The 16,788-nt window shown below is 37.0% G+C and overlaps 1 protein-coding gene across 2 annotated transcripts; it reads left to right on the forward strand.

Moving 5' to 3' along the window:
• The first annotated feature begins 266 nt into the window (after window positions 1-266).
• On the forward strand, window positions 267-14,682 carry ptbp2a (polypyrimidine tract binding protein 2a). 2 transcript variants are annotated; one of them, XM_079863349.1, is made up of 14 exons: window positions 267-411; window positions 1,531-1,558; window positions 3,769-3,838; window positions 4,201-4,385; window positions 4,528-4,668; window positions 5,396-5,518; window positions 5,678-5,788; window positions 5,914-6,124; window positions 7,271-7,386; window positions 9,686-9,719; window positions 10,741-10,833; window positions 12,727-12,943; window positions 13,027-13,104; window positions 13,185-14,682. In XM_079863349.1, exons 1-14 carry the CDS (start codon window positions 404-406, stop codon window positions 13,312-13,314), a joined length of 1,545 nt encoding a protein of 514 aa, XP_079719475.1. In that variant the 5' UTR covers window positions 267-403; the 3' UTR covers window positions 13,315-14,682. The 2 variants fall into 2 exon arrangements, with proteins under 2 accessions (XP_079719475.1, XP_079719476.1); XM_079863350.1 differs by having other exon boundaries at window positions 285-411; window positions 5,914-6,112.
• The last annotated feature ends 2,106 nt before the right edge of the window (window positions 14,683-16,788 follow it).

The raw sequence follows: 16,788 nt of genomic DNA on the forward strand, positions 1-16,788 counted from the left end.
AAAGTCACCTGAAATTTGAAAAAACAAGCACTGAGCAATTGAACATTATTACCTCCTTTATAATTTTTTTATGTATTGCTGGTTTACAATAAAATATTACAATAGCCTATTTACAGTTGGTAGCCTATGTGTGTGTGCTTAATATTACCTACATTATTTTATATATTACCGGCTAACAATAAATGGTCTTTGCGTTTACAATAGCTGTGTGTATGTGTCTCATATGTATTGTGTGTTTACAGTAGCTGTGTGTATGTGTGTGTTTTACTCACGTCTCAGTTTCCGCCTCCATTTTGTTACTGGTGTGTGTGTGTGTGTGTTTGTGTGTCTGAGCTAAAGCCAGTGAGGAGGAATAACACACACTCACTCTTCAGCGGGTTTATTTTTATACAGATCACCAGAAATGGACGGGTGAGCATCAAAACGCTCTTCGTTTATGTGTATATAAAATAATAATTTAAATGTGAATTAGAAGAGTGTATTCACACTTATTGAAATGCTAACGCTGCTAACATGCTAACGCTGTATTGAAACACCTAAACAATTGTACATTTATAATCTCACCGTATCGGTGGTTTTGCCTTATACAACATGTCAATAGAAAAAATCCGCAAGACCTCATATTAGTAAACATAACAAAAATGAGTCCAAAACAGAAAGCATGCGTTAGCAGGTTAGCTTCACTAGCTGTGTGTTTGCTCATGTTGTCCACACAAAATGAAACATGAGTTTAATTTAACAAGTATTTTTACTAGTTTGATTTGTAATTATTATGTTAATGTGCTAGAATGTGATTTAGTTTCCCAGTGGACCTCACTATGGGTTTATTTAGGTTGTAATTATGTTTCTTTTGTTAGCCTCGCGTTAGCTTTTGTACCTACAAATAAATATGTAACTTACATATTTAATTAAACTAATAAAATCAATCAACCTTTTAGTGGCTATCAAAGCTCTAGAGTTGAATTTAAAACGGAAAAACTTAAATTTTTTGATACTAAAGACTGTACTCTAGGTCTGTGTCAAAACCTAGTGACTAGTGAGTGGTTGGTACATAGACTGCATTCTGGACATTACGGTCCCAAAATCTAGAAAGCTGCCTACCTAGACTGCATTTTGGACATCATGGTGCCAAACCTATCTACCTATCATTTGCCTACATAGTTACCATGTTTTGAGTCTCATTACCAAGTGATCTGTTTATCTAGACAGCATTTTTTAGTATTTATGTCTCAAAATCTATTTTGCTAGATATCCAAGCAACCTTTTTGAACTCTATAGTCTTGAAGCCTTATTAAGCTGCCTACCTAGACAGCACTTTTGAGCATTATAGTTGCATTCCTGGCCTGTTGGAGGAAGAGCGGGATAAAGTAATGAAATGGTGAAATGTTCATCAGCTTAATTTGTTGTCATTGAATAATGGAGGGGATTTGAAAAGATTCAGATTAAAGGATTTCAAGCCCTCCCTCTCTTGCATGTCAATTCCTGGTGTTTAGTATCTGTCTGATCAAATCTCACTTTTGTTTTCAACAGCATTGGTGATGTCGCAGTTGGTGTAAAGGTAAACACTGTTTTCAGTTTCCTTTGTGCATTTATGTAGTCTGGGTGATGGATGAATAATTCAAGTAACCTCATGGGGGATTTTGCAGTGCAATAGCAACCTGACAAAGGAAACAGTACAACATTACTATGAATATGATCATAATGTTGTGGAATTTAGTTTTGTAATAGATGTCTGCCTGTTGCACTGGCGAGAAACCAAGTGGAAACCACAACAGAAATTTGACCCCATGGATACGAGAGCAGTGCTGGCATTCCTTTGCCACTGTTACATAGCAAAGTAGGGCATTATTTAAATAATAAAATATTTAATAATATGGCTGTCAATATTCACATGGTTCTTTGAACCTTATAGTAAAATGGTAATTTTAATGCTTTGTGCACAAAAATAGAACAGGAATATAATTACTATTAGCCTATTATGTTTTTAAAACAATGTTCAAATATTCATGTTAACTGTTTCATGTTGTATGGAATCCAGCCACCCATAATGTTATATTTTAGCAAAAAACATAGTAGTGATGATTATTTTTATTAAATGTTGGAATATTATTTATGCTATAGTATTAAATTACTCACTTTATAGCATTTTAAAGCAGCCTGATTAAACCCATGAGTTTACATTTTTAGGCGTTTCTAAAATATGATATGTGGAAGATGAATTAAAGTGAATTTGGAGTGCCCACACTACATGCATTTCATGGCATTTCCATATTTGCTTAAATTTCCTTTATTTGGATGGCAATATCTGAAAAATATTGAGATAACCAATGTCATCTCACTTTTTCTTATTCAACTAATTATGGCAAACTCTCCATAAACAGCCAGGATAGGCTCTACAATCAGTACATTTCAAGTCCATAATCTTGCATATTAGTCTTCCAACATCCTGTTCTCACATTTAAGATATTTGCCATTCCCTCACAAACATTGTTGGAGGGAGATTAATAATTACTTCTGAAATGGGATGGTGTCGGCTGGGGCCTTATTTCAGTGCTGACATCAGACATTACATGTATATGTGTGTTTGTGTGTGTGTGCAGTTTTGTCTTTAATTGTTGCTGTCCTGTCTGATTTGCAAGCTATAGGGTAGAATATGTCTTCGCCAATTTCACTCTCACCTCGTTCAAAAATATAATGTATGCTTTTTTAGTATTGCTGTCAGGGGCATAATTTGTCTCCCTTTTTTAAAAACTTATTTGCGTATTGTGTGGCGTCAAATCCACAAGAAAAAAGACAAAGAAGCCTTGGGTGATGCAAACATAATTTGTTTTTGAATGGACAAAGAATTGCCAAGCCATTTAAGTGCATTATTGGATATTATGTCGCTGAAAGAAAAGTGTTGTGCGGAAATGTAGAATTGTCCCTTATATATTAGATACAGGCCTGTTACAGGTCTCCATCTCCGCTTTTCATAAAATTAGGCTGGTAGTAATTGAATGGGGGCAGTTTATGTCCAAGGTAGTTAGAGAAGAACTTGTTCTTTCACAGAGATGCCTTCTGAACACATGCCTTTTAACTCGGTTTGTTTGCCAACAACAGAATTTTCCTCCCCGGAAAACAATGTTAACCAGTCTTTCTGGGAAAGCAGGTGGAAAAAGAAGCATTTGATTTTATTGCTTTAAAGTTATGTTTTTTCCACCCTTCCTTTCTAATCAGTTTTGATGCTGAGGCTAAGACCTTGCCATCTCTTAATACATTCTTCTGCTTTGTCGTTTCGATGTAAAATTTCACCATTCCCTTGATTGTTTGTAGCGTCGATGCCCAGAAGGCAGGCGCGACGGCGAGTTTATTGGCGCCGTAAAAGCCACGTCCATAAAGAACAATTCGGTGGAATTTTTGGGAGGCACGAACCTGAGATGATCCTATTAGGAAGTTTTGTTTGCGCCGGTTCGTTATTTGCCTGCCATCCCATCCTTCACTTTTAGCTGCACTTCAAGCGGCGGCCTGATCGCGCCGGGGCCCTTTGGGAACGTGGGCAGCTCAGGATGAGATGACAGTGTCTGACATCTTAGACTCAACAAGATTAAAGCAACAATCTAGAAAAATAAGGCGGAAAGGCTGGAGCGCCTGGACGTGTGTTTTATGTGCCGTGATTCCTTAAGCTGTCCGCAGAGAGCTGTATTTCATTGTTTGGTTGAGGAGATTGTGAAGGTAGAATGTCTTTATTGGAGGGCGGGATTTTATCTTTCTCTTTGTGTGCCTCCACAGAGAGGATCAGATGAGCTGCTGTCCGGCGGCATGTATAACAGCCCCAGTTCTGGGCTGAGCAGTATCAGCGGTAAGTGTCCCTGACTTCCCTCATCCCAAAAATATGCCGTTTTCTCCACCATGAACCGCATTAAAATGATCAAATTATAACAGATGTTTCAGCGTGATATCTGATCTGAGAAGATCCTATCTGGGAATAACCTTACGATCTCCTGTAGGTGGGCACCCACGCTTAAAAGCATGTGACCGGAATTGAGATTATGTGCTCTGCATCTTATTACAGCTTCTCCAACAATAGTTTCAGTATCCTATTCAGTAGAGGAAAGCCTTTCCACAATTAAGGGAATCTTTGTTTCTCGGGTTCCTTCTATAAAGAAATGTGTTCTCTTTTTATTCCCTGTATAATGTCCACTTTCTCGCCACCTTTGGCAGATACGACATCCAATGGCAGTGACAGCAAAAAACTTCGAGTTGAAGAAAGAGTCGGCGAAGCTCCACCGTCACGCGTTCTCCACATCCGAAAGTTACCCAATGATGTCTCGGAAACAGAGATCATTGCCCTTGGGCTTCCTTTCGGAAAGGTCACTAATATCCTCACGCTGAAAGGCAAAAACCAGGTGCGTGGCCAGCTGAAATGTTTTCAATTTCACTTTTGTCGGAGTTGGTTCTTGAGAGAGATTTGCTATTTCTGGTCCGACTAACAGTTTTGAGTTCATTGAGTTCATCTTGCCTCTTCACTGAAATCATCTTTGTCTTTAGGCGTTTCTGGAGCTCAGCACTGAGGAAGCTGCCATGACAATGGTCAATTATTACTCGGCTGTGACGCCTCACGTCCGTAGCATGCCTGTCTACATACAGTATTCTAATCACAAAGAACTCAAGACAGACAATTCAAACCAGGTAACAAATTACTTAACTTATCCATAAAGTCAAAATACTTCAAACAACAGCCAATCAGAAGATAATTGATCTTTAAAAGCCAACAGCGCTGATTTGGACCAGTGAGATTTTGCTTTGAGCAAATCAGAGTCAATAGACATTTTCTGCATGTAGACTGCTGCACCGCTGTTTGAATTTACACTACTGTTAAAAAGTTTGTGATCTGTAAGATTTTTTTTTTTGATGCTTTAAAAAAAAAAGAATCTCTCATGCTCACCGAGGCTGCATTTATTTGATAAAAAATACAGTAAAAATAGTAATAATTTTGAAATATTATTACAATTTAAAATAAGTGTGGAATAAAATGTTTTTTTCAGGATTCTTTGAATAGATAATTAAAAAAACAGTGTTTATTTAATTTTTTTAACATTATTAATGTCTTTATTGTCACTTTTGATCAATTTAATGTCTCTTTGCTAAATATAAGTATACTTTATTTACCAAAAAAAAAAAAATCTTGACCCCAAACTTTTGACTGTTTTTCTATTGTTGTGGTATATAATTAAAAATAACAGTAATGGCAAGTAAAAAAAAAATCTGTTGTTAGTCAGTTTACATGTAATTCAGACAGTTTCATCCTGTCTAAATGGGCAGTTCTTGGCCAGAATGAGTTGCCATGAGGACCACATTTTTTATCACAAGTTATTGTGTTTTGTATGTTTAAATCGTGCTTGTGTCTGATCTCCAGTCAGGTGGTACTCCCACATCAGGGTCCAACTCTAGCAACGGTGGCGGTGCGCCCTCCAGTCCAGTGCTGAGAATAATCATTGATAACATGTTTTACCCCGTCACCCTGGATGTGCTGCAGCAGGTGGGGGACGCCACAGTTTGGATCAGCCTCTTATTCAGTTTATATTAGTGACAAGTTGATGTCCTGTTGATGCTGTGTGTTAATTCTGTTTTTTTTTTGTAATGTCTTTTTCCCCTCTGTTGATAGCTCCCCTCAATGCTCTGCTTTCTCTGTCAATAGATCTTCTCAAAGTTTGGCACCGTCATGAAAATCATCACATTCACCAAGAACAATCAGTTTCAGGCCCTGTTGCAGTTCAACGATCCAACCAATGCACAGCAAGCTAAAGTGGTGGGTTTGCTCTCAGCGGAAGTTCATGTGAAAAGCACGTTTTTAGTGCTCTACGAAGACGACACATTCTTTCTCTCTGTCTCTCCACCTTGCTCTTTTTTCTATCTTTTTCGGTTGTCTTTTAGGCTCTAGATGGTCAGAACATTTACAATTCCTGCTGTACCCTTCGGATAGACTACTCAAAACTTGTCAACCTGAATGTGAAATACAATAACGATAAGAGCAGGGACTACACCAGACCGGATCTTCCTGCTGGAGATGGGCAGCCCTCTATGGATCCCTCTATGGCTGCTGCCCTGGGTAAAGACTCCAGTTCCCTGCTTGGTAAGATCCCAGGTACTTGCCTCTCTTTTTTTTTTTTTTTTTACTATCTATTTTGTATGTGATCCAGTGTTTATTGTCTTCATTCACATGCCCTAACACTCCCACGTTACAAACCTGTATAAAAGGAAACACTATGGTTACAATTTATTTTGATGGTCCACTTTAGATGTTCTACTATATAAGTAACTTTGCAACTACATTTTAACTAACTCTCATTAGAATATTAGTAGACTGTTATGTTATAGGTTCAGGTTAGTATAATAAGTTGACAAGTAGTTGCAAATGTCTAAAGTGGACCATCGAAATAGTGTTACCAACAGTAATTGTGCAAATGTTTTGTCTCCATTGACATGAAGAATATATTTTCGAGAACTGTTAATACAGTCGATTGTCATTAAAAATAAATTATTCTCAGTATTAAATTTGCATGAACACTCTTAGCAGTGACTTTCAGTCCAGAGCTATGCTAAACACACTGGGGTGTTCACTCAAGGTGTCCTGAGAGAGATTTTTTTTTTTTAAAGGAACTTTTTTTTTAAGCTTGACACAACTCAATCTTAAAAAACGTGACGCTCATGGCGCGAGATGCTTAAAAAATAGCAAGGCGTGATGCAGCTTCCAAAGATGTTTGTCTATTTATCTGTTGATCATTGGTTGTCTGTTCAATTTGAAACATTTATTTGTCATCAAAACCATCACCCATTTAAGACCTGCTTGATTCTGAGCGCCGCTGAATAAGGACAGTATTTCAATCAGCTGAATAGTGTGAAAATGAAAATAGAAAGCTGTGTTTATGAAAGACTGAATATAATTGGAATGTGCTCTTAAGTACTGTAAAATGTCATGTAGGCCTGTGTCTCTGAGTGCTCGAGTGACCTTTTCTCGGAGATCTGCTCATAAGGCCTCTTAATTTAAAAATGCAATTTGACATTTCCCTTGTCACATAATCAAGCAGTTATTTTATTGATATTAGGCTTAAAAGTATTAGGTTTTAAAACCCCACATGGTTTCAACCAGGTCCCACTAACATCAGGATAAAGAACTAATATGTTTTACTTTATGTAAGAACTTTGTTTTGTGCTGTTCATGTATGTAATATCACTTTTAATTGAACTTCTGGAGTAGAATGCCTGTTTATATGTACGTGTGTGATTGCAGGTGCCCTGAGCCCATTGAGTGCGGCCGCGGCGGCTGCTGCAGCGGCTGGAAGAGTCGCTCTGTCCGGGCACACGGGGTCTGGTGGAGTGCTGCTTGTTAGCAATCTAAACGAAGAGGTCAGTGTACTTACATCTCAGCCTCTCCCTCACATTTACATATTTCTGTTTGTCATGCCATGTTATTTGCTTAGACTCAGAAAGTGCCACTTCCTTTACTTATAAACTATAAGATTGTCCAATTTGTAATTGCCGAGTGTTGTAGTCTCATTTTACCTTGTACATTCACTCTGTACATGTAATTCATACAAAAACTTAACCAAAACTCAATTGAAATTCCCTGGTCATGTTTGAACCCCAAAATAAAAAATAAATAAAAATATAAGTTTTAAATATAAAAATCTTTTAAATATGTAACTAATTAACTAATATATATTAGGTGTGCTATGATTGCAGTTGATCCGTGACCCGTACGGACCCGGCTCCATGGCCCCATTTGTAGACTAATTGCTTAGTTTAACCATCATTGTAAAAGTTAATAATTTTACTTGACAATTTACACATTCCAGCGATTTTAAACCAGCAAGAAGAGGCGAAAAAGAACTCGACACAGAGAGGCGCATTTCAGATGAACACCGAATTGATTCCTCTTTTGTGTCTCCTTGCGCTTGAACGGACACATACACACAAAATTATGTTAAAATACCCATCTCTGCTAGTAATTTCTCGTAAACTCGGTTATGTCTTAAGTGAACACAAACAAATCTGATGTGTATCATTAAATTTGATCCGTTTATTAGGTCTTAAAGTAACATCTGCCTATAAAAATCTGCTGCTGTCTTCGTCATTAATGTTAATCAAACAACAAAACACATCTTTAACAAATATTAATCTATATTTAATTTATACAGTCAACACTATAGTGTTATTTTACTTTTAATGATTACATTTCTGTACCTGAATACTACTGTTAGTCCTTACTTTATTTGTAACTTTAGATTGTATTTATGTATGCTTGTAATTTGTGTTCACTTGTCTTTAATAATGTTTTATTAAAAGATAGATTTTTGCTGGGGTGTTGAAGTACTTAAAGTGCGCTTTAAGTAATAAAAGAAAAGCAGTTAATAATTAGCACTCCCTTTTTCTTGAAAAATGAGTGAGTTTAGTGATGCACCACTAATATATGCTATATTTTCTTGTGTATTTTATTGCTTGTAATTTAAATATAATTGTACATTTCAGTCATGGTATGTGTTGAAAGGAATATACAACTTAGTGGTCTTAAATAAAGACTTAATTTTCTTTTAATTTCAGATTTTTTACTTTTGATTTTGGGGTGAAATATGACCGAGGCATTTCTTTGTGAGTTTAGCTTATGTCGTTCTTAAACCTAGTTGTTTTTATAATAACAACGAACTCTCATTAATTGTATTATCTGAAGTTATCCGTTAGTGCTTGTCTCTGTGTGTTTTGACAGCTTTCTGTTTGTCCATCAAGTTCCACAGAGCAACTAATTTTCTCTCTTTTCTGTATAAACTCTGTCTCTCACTCTGCGAAAGTTAGTGAACCATGGATGTGGCATTGCTCCGCTCATTTGATATAATTGACAAATTTTTGTGTTGTTTAAACGTCAGACTGCACGTATTGCTGTGAGGTCAATAGTGACTTTGTCTGTTCACACCATAACTTTAAAAGGTGGTTTTCATGTCCACACAAGCATGGCAATCACAAAGAACTGGATGCTTGAAACTGTGACTCTTTCGGCTTTTCCTGATCTTCGATCTCCTGCATGCATCTTTAAAACTTCATAACTCTGCTGTTATTCAGATCATTGTTATCATTATCAGATTCTCCTCTTTATTTTTTGGTATGAATGTATCCTTACCCTGGAACTGGGTAACTACATTTGGCACAATTATTTGCTTGTATAATGTAAAAATGCATAAAGCAGCCATTCTCTGACCAAACTCCTGCATTTCCTGTGTACTGACCTGTATTATATTTTTTGTCCCCCCTTTATTTATATTCTGCATTTGCTTCCCCTTCTTTTCTTCATTTTGATTTCGTCCCTCTCTTCCATCCTGCCTTTCTCTCTCTCTCTCTCTCTCTCTCTCTCTCTCTCTCTCTCTCTCTCTCTCTCTCTCTCTCTCTCTCTCTCTTTCTCTTTCCCCCTCATATCCTGTTTTATTTTTATTTTTGGTCCCTTCTTCTTGCCACACCTTGACCACACCTCGTTGTTCATGCTTTTTTTTTTTTTTTGCTTGAACAAAACTTCGGACCCCCCAATTAACCGCCCTGAACCATGATCCATGACCACTTCACCATTCTGCGGAAACCACCCTCCGTTATGGATGATCTGTTCATCTCCGCTCTTCCTCGACTCTTCTCTCTGTCCGCTTGCTCCTCTCTCCTTCTAAAGATGGTTACGCCCCACAGTCTGTTTACCCTCTTCGGTATGTTCTCGTTAGCTCTACATTTTTTCATTTGGTTTCTGTTGTTATTATTATTATTCATGTGCTTTTAATTATTTTATTTAAAGTCAACATGAAATGAAAATTGGCCCAGCAATAATGCACGTTTCTGTAGATATTTATTATTGATTATTTATAGATATTGCTTGTCTGATAACCCATATGCAATTTCTAAAAAATTGTAATTTGCTTTTAGACACTCATCAAAGAATTAATGTCTAACTTTTTCTGTAAACTTAACGTTAAAGAGCTGATTAACTAAATACTGGTTAAAAATATTATTGGTTATTGGTTTGATATATGGGTTTATTATTGGTGAACAATAGTCAAATAGCTAATTATTAATTGTTGAGGGGACTTCTCTAACATTTTACAGGTTTGGAACAACTTGAGGGTGAATTGATGATGATGAAATGTTGATGACAGAATAAATGATGGCGGAATTTTCATTTTTGGGTGAACTATCCCTTTAACTTCATAATAACAATGAACTTTACATTTAAATTTAGCCTCAAAAGTGGGGAGTAGTGATTGTGTTGTCCTTCACAATCGACTGAGACTCTGTTTTAGCATAGACCGTCCACTGGGTTCAAATCCAGCCGTAAATTTTTTTTCTCATGTTGAATGTTCTTGGTAATACATTATGTAAGTATAAATGGATTATAAATTTAATTTCATGTTGACTTTAAACCATTACCATTAATTGGCTTTTAGAGTAAAAGTCTTTTGCTTTATTTTCTTTCAGTATTTTGAAGTATACAATTTGTTTCAGTGCATGTGATCTTTGTTCAGTTTGCACAGTTTTTATGTCCCATCCTAGTTCTTAATTTATTTTGAATTTGAGGGTGTATATATATCCGAGTCTTCTGTCAGGTTGTTATTAGTTTTCTCCATTTCGATGAACGTTCTTTGAGTCTGTCGTTCTATCTTTCCACTCTCTCACTCCTCACTTTTTCCTCCCTCTCTCGCTTCTCCTCTGGCTGCTTGGCTGCTCTGTTCGCAGGAGTTTACGGGGACGTGCAGCGTGTGAAGATTCTTTTTAATAAGAAAGACAGCGCACTGATACAGATGGCTGATATGAACCAGGCTCAGCTTGGTAAGATGCATACTGAAACATCCTTAACAGCACAACAGTTATTGTCATTGCTAAGTTTACACGCCAGTCAAATCCAATTGAGTTGCATTCAGGCTTTAAAGATGATATCAAATCAAAATAGACATTTCATTTCATTCAGAATAAATGTCCTTGGTTTGATTGTGCAGGATTCATTCAAAATGAAAAAAAATCCATCAAAATCTAATAGCTTTCGCTGCCTCTTAAACAACTTTTCCCAAGGCAGTGTGGGTGGGGCTCAATAATATGAACCAAAAATAAAAACATCTGAAAAACAGTCAAATCCTGATGGATGGAATTGGGCCCCGTCCATATTATTTACTTTTGAATTTAACTCGCGTTCCAGAAGTTAAATGTTTGTGAATGCTTAGTGTGTAGTATGTTTATACATTTGGTGGCTTTTTATATATATTACTGTTCAAATGTTTGGGACCAGTAAGAGTTTTATATAAATTAATACTTTATTTTGGATTAAGGATCACGTGACAGTAGCTACGTTTACATGGACACCTTTTCTTTCAGTCGGAATGAATTAATTACTTAGCACTTAGTGTCGTGTTGATGTGCAAGCGTTTATGCCACAAGCTTCAAATCGGAATAGATTTTTTGACGTGCACATTGAACAAATATACAGTTTCCCGCTGTTTGTGCATTCTCCAGGGTTCCCACGGGTCATGGAATTTCTGGAATGTCATGGAATTTTAAAAGGTCTATTACAGACATTGAAAGTCAGGGAATTTTATATATTTTTTGTCCAAGTCATGGAATATCAGGGAATTTAGTTTGTTGCTTTAAATTTTAGTTTCCATTTATCAAAATGTAATTTTTCTATTCCGATTTTCGCACTGTTTCACACATCTTTCTGTATTGTTGTGCTTAGGCTATTTTGAGCGCCATATTTATTCCCTTCCTGCCCAATTGGAAATCACTTAGTTAACAGGTACAGGTGACTGCATTCGACTAAGGCAAACATGCCAGGAAAATGTCAATTTCAAGAGCTTTGGCTACAAAATGAACAATTTAAAGACTGGGTGTTAAAAGTAGACGACAGAAAAGCTAAATGTAAAGTTTGTAAAACTACTATTGAGCTATCAAATATGGATGAGGGTGCACTTCGCAGCCGTTCACATTTTGCCGTTCATTATAGGTCATGGAAATTCATCTTTTTAGTCAGTGAAAGTCAGGGAATTTGACATTTGGTTGGAGTGGGAACCCTGATTCTCCTATGTTGCTTCTTTGCTTTAAAGAATAGATGAGTAATATTTATTTATTTTGGGTCCTAATTAGGAGACGACGAGCGCATGAACCGTTGTGCCATACTGCTTTTATTTATCGAGCACCTAAAACAAGGCGTCTGTGAATGAGTCTGAAACAATAACTGGTGGGACGTTGTCCTACTCCACTTCACAGACGAGTGGAAGGAAAACTTTAGATTGACAAAACAGTCATTTATGACACTTCACTCGACGACAACAACAACAGCTCGTTCCACGCGTCATTTGTCAGTACGCCAATCTCTACTTTCCAGTTTCGGTTTTCAATCTGATCAAGTGTTTACATGTCCTCTTGACCGGATTAGGAAAGGTTTAAACCACCCCTTACAGTCCCAATAAAATTTTAATCGGATTTGGCCAGTTTATTCTGATGGACATGGTTACATGAGACTTTTTTTTAATTCTAACTGTGCTACTATTCTGATTATTAGGGTCCATGTAAACGCAGCTACTGGAGAAATGGCTGCTGAAAATGTAGTTTTTCCATCACCAGAATTAAAAAATAAATAAATCATACCGACCCCAAACGGTAGTGGGTTTTGTCTGCACTTTACGTCATGAGTCTCCATGTCTTTCTCATTTCTCTTTGGTTGATCCTCAGCTATGAGCCATCTAAACGGTCAGAAGATGTATTCAAAGATCATTCGCGTTACGATGTCGAAGCATCAGACCGTTCAGTTACCGAGAGATGGTTTAGACGACCAGGGTCTCACAAAAGACTTCACAAACTCCCCACTGCACCGTTTCAAAAAGCCCGGCTCCAAGAACTTTCAGAACATCTTCCCTCCTTCTGGCACACTGCATCTGTCAAACATCCCGTGAGTAAAAGTGCTATTCGCCACTTGTCAATCTTTGTGTCAGTTGTCACAGAGCTAAGTCATTTTTCTGTCATGTTTTGAAGGCAAGACATAAGTGAAGAAGACCTCAGAGTCCTGTTCTCCAATTCCGGTGGCACTGTGAAAGCTTTCAAGTTTTTCCAGTAAGTATGTCGCCATTTAGCTGCACTTCTGCCTGTTCTTTCTCTCGTGTGACCGTTTTTGCCGTGCTTTTTCTCTGCAGAGATCACAAAATGGCCCTAATTCAGATGACAACCGTGGAAGAAGCTATTCAATGCCTGATCGACCTTCACAATTACAACATGGGTAATAACCACCACCTGAAGGTCTCCTTCTCCAAATCAACCATCTAAAGGAACCCAAAAGGTCTTGCTCCCAACTTCTTTTTTAGTGTTACCTGTTGACTGTTCAAATACACTGGGGACCACAATTTTGAGTTTCTTCTCCCAAGTTTCATTCCTCAAGAAGATGTTGTAAGAAGGAAATGACTGTTTTCAAGGACCTTTTTTTTTTTTTTTTACCCCGTTTCCCTCTTACTGGCGCTCTGACGCACATACTCTTCAGTGGCGGAAGGGTGTCGTGATGTAAAGGCTGAACCTCTTATAATAAGCAGAAAAGAATGTGCCTTACAAAACTTACATAAATCTTTTCATACTTCATTTTTCTCAAACCCAGGCAGTCCTCTGAGCGTGAGATATTACACTAAGTTTTGTTAAGACAATTTTTTTTCCCTTTGGTGTCTGTATAGTGTGTAAAAGCCTTTGAAATGTTTTTCTTTTTTTGCATTTTATGTTTGTTCAATTCTTAATGGCTGTGATGTTTTGGTTTAAGAATTGTAAATAAACCTGTGATTCTCTAGTGTTCATCACTGAGATGTTAGGCCCGCTCTTAACTCACCAATCCAGCCAAACCTCACGTTATTGATGGGAAATCATTATTCCTAGTGTTGCATTGACTGGAAATCACTTCTTTGTGTGATTCGGAAAGACAACTACAGTAGAAGGGACCAAAGTTTATGTGCCTATAGTCTTAATTTACTCCATGATTGAGCAGTTTACTGCGAAGAGGAGACCCATGAACAGGCTTATGAGAAGGGTTGAGAAAATAAATAATATTGATTGGAAATCCACACTATGATATTTTTAGAGGGACAAAAGGATCTTGTGTATTTTTTTTTTTTTTTAAACATTCGTAGAAATGTATTATTCGGTATAGTTTGGATGTGGCACAATTAAATGATTTTTTTTTTAACAAAAGCGGGGAGATTGACTTTGTTGTGATTTGATTTATCTTTTTCCTTCCTATTTTCTGCTTTTATCCGTAGCATGCTCAATAAACACTTGTGTAGTTCTGCATTCACTCTCTCGCTGTCTCTCTTCCGCCCCTCACTCCTGTTTGTTCTCTACGTTTATGGTTCTGACATCTTGTTCTCTTCCAGGGTGGGAAAAACTTCAGGAAGTTTAAAGTCACAAATGTTTTTGGCAAAACAGATTTGGACAAAAATATGTGTTTGGCAGCATAAGTGTTAAAAAACGATTTCCCACCCTGTAAATCCTTTCCGCTTGTGAGCGATCCATCCTTCCTGGAATATTGCTTTGCCTTTTAGTTGATCACTTCAGTTGACACTTGATTCTGCATCACATGTTCATGTGCTCCTGCCCTTCCACTATTAAAAACAATGATCCTTACGGTGAAGTTCTCAGCAATCACATGACCTTTTTTCTTTTAAAGTGGTCTGAACTTGATGCGTTTATTTTAACCTGTAATTTTGCTTGCACTTGTAAAACAATCCATGACCTTCATTTTTTTTCAGAATGTTTGTTGATCTGACTGATCTCTTTGTTTGCTGTAACGCCAAGCAATTCATAATTACCTCAATTATGATATTGAGTGGTGGACCAAGTGTTCAAAGGATTGTTTTTGTCTTTTGACTGAAATCCGCTAATTATGTCTGTTGAAGTCTGAAATGCAAAAAATGGCATGTAATCTCTTTTACAAGCCAGACCTGAAGATGGAATTTAGAAGATTTGTTTCAGATCCTTTTTTAGTTTTTCATCATTCAGGATGTGATGTCGTACATAACGTACAGTGTTCAAATTCACTCATATGTGAACTATATGGTGTTTGCTATACACAAAAATAAAGGTTCTTTATTGGCATCCATGGTTCCACGAATAACCTTTAACCCCTGTGGAATCTTGGCTTCTTTATAGTGGTTCTTCAGATTATTAAAATGTCCTTCACACTTAGAAAAAAAAAAATTTCACAATACATATTGTCTCAAAGCAGCTTTACTGAAAGTGCACTTCAGAAATGTACATAGAAAAATACAGTTAGTTAATCATGTGTTAATTTAGGGCATAACATCGCCAGCGTTGAGTCGTCTCTTCACAGGCGTCGAGTCATCTCTTCACGAGTGTTGGGGTATCTGAAGGTTCCATGAGAGGCTGGATACAAACTTGAACAGACGAACTCTATTTACCTCGGGATTAGCGTCCCGAGATAACAACAAAAAAGCAGATGGGAAATAATTAGCATAGCTGCTGTTCATAATATTAATGCATTCGATCTGATTCAACTGTAGTATAAAAGGTATTCCAGAGTTTAGGAGCTAAATGTGAAAACGCCCTCCCTCCTTTAGTGGACTTAGATATCCTAGGAATGACCAGAAGCTTCGAATTTAGTGATCTTAAAGAGCGCGATGGATTGTAGGGCGATAGAAGATCCGTTAAATACCCAGGAGCTAAACCATTTAGGGCTTTATAGGTCAGTAGTAATACTTTGTAATTGATACGGAACTTAATAGGTAGCCAGTGTAGAGATGATAGAATTGGTGTTATATGATCATATTTTCTTGACCTAGTAAGAACTCTAGCAGCTGCATTTTGGACTAACTGTAGCTTGTTTATTGAGGATGCAGGACAACCAGCTAATAAGGCATTACAGTAATCTAGTCTCGAGGTCAAAAAGTGGAAAAAGGCTGTTCTTGTAACATAAGAAATATGATTTTTGAAAGACAAGTTGCGGTCTAGTATAACACCCAGGTCTTTTACTGTAGAGGATAAAGTAACAGGACACCCTTCTAAATTAAAGTTGTATTGTAAGAGGTTTTTTGGGCAGTTTTTTGGACCAATAAGTAATACCTCCGTTTTATCTGAATTGCAGAATAGCAGAAAATGACACGTCATCCAGTATTTTATATCTTTAACACACTCTGTCAATTTAGATAATTTAGTGTTTTCATCTGGTCGTGATGAAATATATAATTGAGTGTCATCAACATAACAGTGGAAATGAATTCCATGTTTTCTTATAATATTACCAAGTGGCAGCATATATATTGAGAAATATATATATGAATAGCGATTGAATGATTTCGGACACAGCTTGTACATAACTATATGAGTAAAAACACAGTAACGCTCCATTGCTTATGCTTTATTGTGCATCATTATGAAATCTCTGTGTGAGATATCATAATGGACCTAAGTGGAAGCAACAGTTTCTACAAACCCTTTCCACATGAACAGTTATATAAGAGTGTTTCTTTGCATCATGCTGATGCAAAAGACGGGATTTGAAAAACAAGCCAGCGTTGCATGCAATAAACCCTAAATGCGAAATGTATATTTTAATTTAATATTTCATAGTCTCCTTCAAGTTTGAAGGCGTTGTGTCTTAAACCGTATTCACATGGGTCCAACATTTCTTTTCTTTGCCTAAAACAAAGGTTTTCTAACTCCCCCCTCCAGCATTCCTTCATTTCACCCCTTTCTCGCTCTGTGCCGTTATTGCGTCTCTGTTGGATGGTCGTACTGTGATGGACG

This window comes from Squalius cephalus (genome assembly GCF_949319135.1).
Source record: "Squalius cephalus genome assembly, chromosome: 25".
NCBI classification, from domain to species: domain Eukaryota; kingdom Metazoa; phylum Chordata; class Actinopteri; order Cypriniformes; family Leuciscidae; genus Squalius; species Squalius cephalus.

What these genes read in the sequence shown, in the direction of transcription:
- ptbp2a (XM_079863349.1), top strand. An exon ending in CCTGCTTGGTAAGATCCCAG is followed by an intron (nt 6,125 to 7,270) that starts GTACTTGCCTCT and finishes GTGTGATTGCAG; the next exon opens with GTGCCCTGAGCCCATTGAGT. An exon ending in TTAGCAATCTAAACGAAGAG is followed by an intron (nt 7,387 to 9,685) that starts GTCAGTGTACTT and finishes CTCCTTCTAAAG; the next exon opens with ATGGTTACGCCCCACAGTCT.